We start from the raw sequence: 6,000 nt of genomic DNA, 5'->3' as shown, positions 1-6,000 counted from the left end.
TGTTGAGGCTGTCCTGGAACCTGCAATCCTCCTGTCTCAGCCACCCAAGTACTAGGATTACAAGTGTGTGCCACCATACCTGGTTTAGATTTTAACGATTTTTTTTTTTTTGGGGGGCGGGTCTGGGGATGGAACCCAAAGGCATTTGACCTACACCCCCAGCCCTTTCTTTCTTTCTTCCTTTCTTTCTCTTTTTTTTTTTTTTTTTTGGTGGTACTGGGGTTCCTGGAAGCCCTTCTACTTCTGGGCTACACTCCCAGACCTATTTTTACATTTTTATTTGGAAACAGGGTCTCCTAAGCCAGTGCACGCGGCTGGCTTCAAACCTGCGCAATCCTCCTTGTCTCTGCCTCCCAAGGGCGGGGATTACAAGCATGCGCTACCACACCTGGCCTTATTCTTTATTTTAAAACAAGGTCTCACTAAATTGTGGAGAGCCTCACTAAGTAGCTGAGGCTGTCCACAAACCACGATTCTCCAGTCTCAGCCTCCGGAATATTGGGATTAAAAGCGTGTGTCACCACACCCAGTTTAACAATTTATATTGGGTTAATTAAATAATTTTTGTGCCTTGCCGGGCATGGTGGCACACGCTTGTAATCCCTGTGCTTGGGAGGCAGAGACAGGAGGATCGCGCTGGTTCGAAGCCAGCCCCGCTGGCTTAAGAGACCCTGTTTAAAATAAAAAAGTATAAAATAGGTCTGGGAGTGTAGCCCGGAGGTAGAAGGGCTTCCAGGAACCCCAGTACCACCAAAATAAATAAATAAATAAATAAATAAATAAATAAATAAATAAATAGTAATAATTTTTGTGCCTTCAAGTCCTCCATTAAAAATTAGGTACAATTAATGTGGATGAACTACTCATCTTTACCATGTATAAACAAAAGATTATAAAATAGCCAAAAAGGAGCTGGGTGTGATGGCCTGCTTGTAATCCCAGTATTTGGGAGGCTGAGACAGGAAGATCAAGGACAGCCTTAGCTACTTAGTGAGGCTCTCTGCAACTCAGGGAGACCTTATTTTAAAATAAAGAATAAAAAATAGGACTGTGGTGTAGCTAGGAGGTAAAATGCCCCTAGGTTCCATCCACACTACCACAAAAAAGGGGAGAAATTGTAAACATGTCTACAGAAATCTGAACACAAAATGCAGGAACCACATGCTATATGCATGTCTATCTTCCTTCCAGTGTAGCTCAAATACAATGTACACAACTACCATATGCAAATAGGGATAAAAAAATGTTGACGACATCGCCTCAGTTTGCAGTGTTCCTGTTCCCAAAGTCTTCTAACACTACAATATCTGAGAATAAGTATTTTTTTCATAAGATTTCTAAGAGATACTCTAAATTCTTTGGTTGTACAGAGATGAACCAAATATTGCTTTTAATAAACCATAGCCTGGAGTTTAGAAATCATTTTCTGCACAAATCCTTTGTTTTATTCGTGTGTGTGTGTGTGTGTGTGTGTGTGTGTGTGTGTGTAAAACGGGATTTGACCTGTAATTATTACTGAGACTGTTCTTAAAAGAGTTCAAAGCATTTTACAGGGATCATCTCACTTATCCTTCTAAAGTGAGGCAGAGGTATTATCTCCACTACAGACTGAGAACACTAAAAGGCCAAGATAGGTGGGGTTTTTGTTGTTGTTTTGCTAAGATCAAAAAGTAATTCTAGGGCAAAGCCAGATTCCGGTCTGACCTTGTTACATGATTCTTCTGCAGCCTAGTAATACAATGAAGTGGCCTCACTCGGTCTCTCCTTGGATACGCTGGGTGTCAAATAATTTTCAGGATTGATTTCTCATTCATTCCTGCTCCCTGAAAATAGGTGGTAAGAGGTGGGTAAATACAAAAGAAAATTCTCATTCTTTCTGATATTGATTTGGGGTATGGGGTACACAGATGTGGAATGGCATCTTCCTCCCTCTTCCAGATCCTGTAATAGAAAAATAATGTGAGCCACAAATGCAAGTCGGATATATAATTTTAAATCTTCTAGCAGTTACATTAAAATATTTGTAGTCAGCCTAATATCCAAATATTAACTTTAATATGTAATCAATATAAAACTATTAACATGTCACATTCTTTTTCTTGTATAAGTCTCCAAGATCTGGTGCGTATTTCACAAACTTATAGCAAGCTTCAATTTGGACTAGCCTTATTTCAGATGCTAGTAGTCACGTGTGAGTAGGACAGGCCCTGTTGGGCAGTACAGGTCAAGACCTCAGTAACTTTCTCTTCAAAATGGTGCCATGTGAATGGAATGGATGATATGGGAAGTGATCCTAAGTGACCTTGGAGAATCAACTTGCACTTGTGTGGTGATTCATAAGAAGCCCGGTCCCAGCGCTGCTATTTCCTGATACATGACTGTGTGTGTGTGTGTGTGTGTGTGTGTGTGTGTGTGTGTGTGTGTTGTGTGGTACTGGAGATGGAACCCAGGGGCCTTCTATCTCCGGGCAACACCCCCGTATTTATTTTATATTTTATTTGGAAACAGGGTCTAAGTTGCTGAGAGCCTCACTAAGCTGCTGAGGCTGGCTTCGAACCTATGAAGCCTCCCATTTGGGGGGAGTTGAGGACTCAGGATCTAGTAGACTGCAGCTTTCCCAAATGTGTCTAATAATTTAAGTTCACTGCCAAGACCTTGGTGCATACTGTGTGAGAACTGTAAACAGCAACGGAACCTGTCCACTTCTGGGGCTGTAGTTTCCCGGGGCTTGAAAAGCGGAGGGATCATGGGGGCCAGGCCCAGGCCGCCCCGCGGGGCGCTTCCTGCGCGCAGGGCTCCACGTGAGCCTCCCAAGGCCGGCTCCTCCCGCGGCCCTCGCCGGGGCCTCTGGGCGAGCCTCGCAGCTCCATGGCGGCGGGCACGTGCTTCCCCCGGCGCTCGCGGTGGCCGGCCGGCCGCAGCCGAGGTGGCTCCGGGCCGCAGGTGCGAGGGGCGGGCCCAGGCCTCGGCCCGCGCCGCCCCATGTGACCCGGTCCGGCATGGTGTCGCCTCCTCCCGGGGAGGCGGCGGCGGCTCGGGCTGGGCTCCGCGCTGGGCCGGCCGGGCGGCCGCTCATGGGCAGCCAGGGCCGCGCGGGGCCGCCGGGGAGCGGCGGGCAGGCCGAGGGCGAGGGCGAGGAGGCCGGGCCGCCGCAGGGCGCCAGGGCCGCGCGGGGGAAGCGGAGGAAGGGCAAGGGGAAAGCGGGCGCAGGGCGAGGCGGAAGAGGAAGCGGGGCGGAAGGGAAGCCGGGGCCGCGGGGGGCGCGGGAGGCAGCGGGCCCGGGGGCCGCGGCGGGAGCGGGGCCGGGCCCGGGCCGGGCCGGCGGGGGCGTCGTGGAGGCGGTTGCGGGGCGCGCAGAGGCCCCGAGGGAGGCGCCCGGGGGCGGCGAGGCGCGGAGGCCCGGCGCCGCGCGGCGCCAGGATGCCAGGCCGAGGGGCGCGCGGGGACGAGGGGCTCCGGCGTGGGGCGACCTCGCAGGGCCCGGGGCGGCCCCGGAGGCGGCCGGCCGCCCGGCCGCGGGGCCCGCGCTCTGGCGCCTGCCCGAGGAGCTGCTGCTGCTCATCTGCTCCTACCTGGACGCGCGCGCGCTCGGCCGCCTGGCGCAGGTGTGCCGCTGGCTGCGGCGCTTCACCAGCTGCGACCTGCTGTGGCGCCGGATAGCCCGGGCCTCGCTCAACTCCGGCTTCACGCGGCTCGGCACCGACCTGTAAGCGCCCGCTCGCCGCCCGCCCCCCGCCCGGGGCCGGCCAGCGTCCCGGGAAAGGGCGGGGCGCCGCGGCCTGGTCGGCCCGGCGGTGCCTCGCAACCCCGACTTCCGAGGCCCAGGCCAGGCCTGCGACGAGACCCCTCCCGAGCACCCTCGGGTCCCAGGGCCTCTCGGCTGCGAGGGCCCCCGTTTGAGGAAAGCTCCTAAGAGCATCCCTCAGGCAGCACGCTCCCCCCACCCCGTGGGCGGCTCCTCGTAATTAGCCATTTTAAGCAATCCCTTCAGTTTCTAATTATGGCTTTTCCCAGACCCTTGCTCGGGTTCCTCAGCCCAGAGCAGACCGCCTGGTCCGTGGCCCATCATGCTTTGCATGACTCCTCCAGTCCAGGTGTAGGACCCAGGGGCACTAAGTGGTCTGTCAAAATGTACTTGTGGACCTTCATCTCCTTTCTCTCTTCTAAAGGTTGTTAGGCTTCAGGGCCCAGATAAAATGTAACATGGAGAAAAGGGCTCAGATCCTAAAGCAAGCCCTTAATCGCAGTATCAACATAGTTTATGACTTGATACAGACATTAGAGCCCGAAAAAGGGTGTCTTGCTTGAAGGCAGGGGGTTTGGATTAGGTCTAGGCCGTTGCAGTTTAGCTGTTCTAGATAAGGTCTGAGACCTGCGAGTGGAAAACTTTACCGAATAGGTTAAAGCTGTTAAGTAGGAAGGGAAAAACATGGAATTGGGGAGTAAAAACTTTCAGGTTATAACCCCACTTTACCCAAATATAATATAGTAGAATAACCTTACATTTTAAGACATAAAAAATCCATAATACTATCATATCTAGACAGCTTTCCATTAAAAGTTTTTTCAGCTGCACCCCTCTGTAGTCCTATCTTACAGATCCAAACAGAGTAGGTACATAATGATAATTTGATGCATTTTGGGGTAACATCTTTATTGGAATGTAAGCCACACATATAATACATTTATTTTTTTGAATTCTTTAGGGTAAAATCTCAAGATATATGTTTTGGATCAAAGATCATAGCTTGTAAAGGCATTGGGCCAGGTTACAGTATATACAGTAAAAGTAACTGAACTAGTTGCATGTGAGAATTTTAGAAAGTTTTTGCTATAGTGTGTATATAATGGTATATCAGAGTTATGTTGTTTTGCATCTCTTTTGCCATTGTTGAGGATATTTTCCCATGTGTTTGTTTCACCTGTGAGGTTGTCTCTTTTTTTTTTTTTTTTTTTGGTGGTACTGGGGTTCCTGGAAGCCCTTCTACCTCGGGGCTACACTCCCAGACCTATTTTTACATTTTTTATTTGGAAACAGGGTCTCCTAAGCCAGGGCACGCGGCTGGCTTCGAACCTGCGCGATCCTCCTGTCTCCGCCTCCCAAGCGCGGGGATTACAAGCGTGCGCCACCACGCCCGGCTGAGGTTGTCTCTTTTTAATCTTTGCCCAATTATTAGTGGGGTCTTAGCTGGGCGTGGTGGCGCACGCTTGTAATCCCAGCATTTGGGAGGCTGAGACCAGAAGATCTCGGTTCGTGGACAACCTCAGCTACTTAGTGAGGCCCTCTGCAATTTAGTGAGACCCTGTTTCAAAATAAAGAATAAGAAATAGGGGAGGGGGTATAACTCGGAGGTTGAATGCCCCTGTGTTCCATCCCTAGACCTCCCCCCCACACAAATAAATATTAGTGGGGATCTTGATGTTTTTCTTATAAACTTGGAATCTTTGTAGGTTGTCATATATGTCTAGTCTGTCATCTTTGATGCAGATATTTTCCAGTTAATTCAGTTTACTATCTATATCATATAAAAGTTTTATACTTGAATCTATTAGAATCTGCCAGGCTTGTGATTTTTTTCCATCAAAGCTGAGAAATTTATGATTTTTTTCACAGACCTAATAAATTTTTTCTTCAATTTCCTACTGGCTTCCTTATATCTTCTTTTTTTTCAGTACTGGAGATTGAACCCAGGGACATTCTTCTACCTCTGAACTACACTCCTATTCTTATTTTTTATTCTTTGTTTTGAAACAGGGTCTCACTAAGTTACAGAGGTTCTCACTAAATAGCTGAGTCTAACCTGGAACCTGCAATCCTCCTGTGTCAGCCTCTCAAGTACTGGGATTACAAATGTGTGCCACCATGCTCGGCTAAATTGTAAAACTTTTTTAATTAAAAAAAATTTTTTTTGTTTGTTACTAGGGAATTGAACCCAGGATCATTTTACTACTCAGCTATACGATCACCCCATTTTATTTTTTATTTTGAAACAGAGTCTC

At 49.1% G+C, this 6,000-nt stretch overlaps 1 protein-coding gene across 1 annotated transcript in view; it reads left to right on the top strand.

The window, feature by feature from the left end:
* Positions 1-3,074: 3,074 nt before the first annotated feature.
* FBXW4 (F-box and WD repeat domain containing 4) overlaps positions 3,075-6,000 on the top strand; it is a gene marked incomplete at both ends in the record, with an annotated part of 102,908 nt that continues 99,982 nt past the window's right edge. Inside the window, one exon of the mRNA XM_080694853.1 lies at positions 3,075-3,706. Within this exon, the coding sequence (XP_080550979.1) occupies positions 3,075-3,706 (632 nt within the window). The remainder of the gene's footprint in view (positions 3,707-6,000) is intronic.

Source organism: Muscardinus avellanarius (assembly GCF_963383645.1).
Source record: "Muscardinus avellanarius genome assembly, chromosome: 4".
Taxonomy (NCBI): domain Eukaryota; kingdom Metazoa; phylum Chordata; class Mammalia; order Rodentia; family Gliridae; genus Muscardinus; species Muscardinus avellanarius.
The sequence above is the reverse complement of the archived record's forward strand: the minus strand, read 5'-3'. Positions and strand labels throughout refer to the sequence as shown.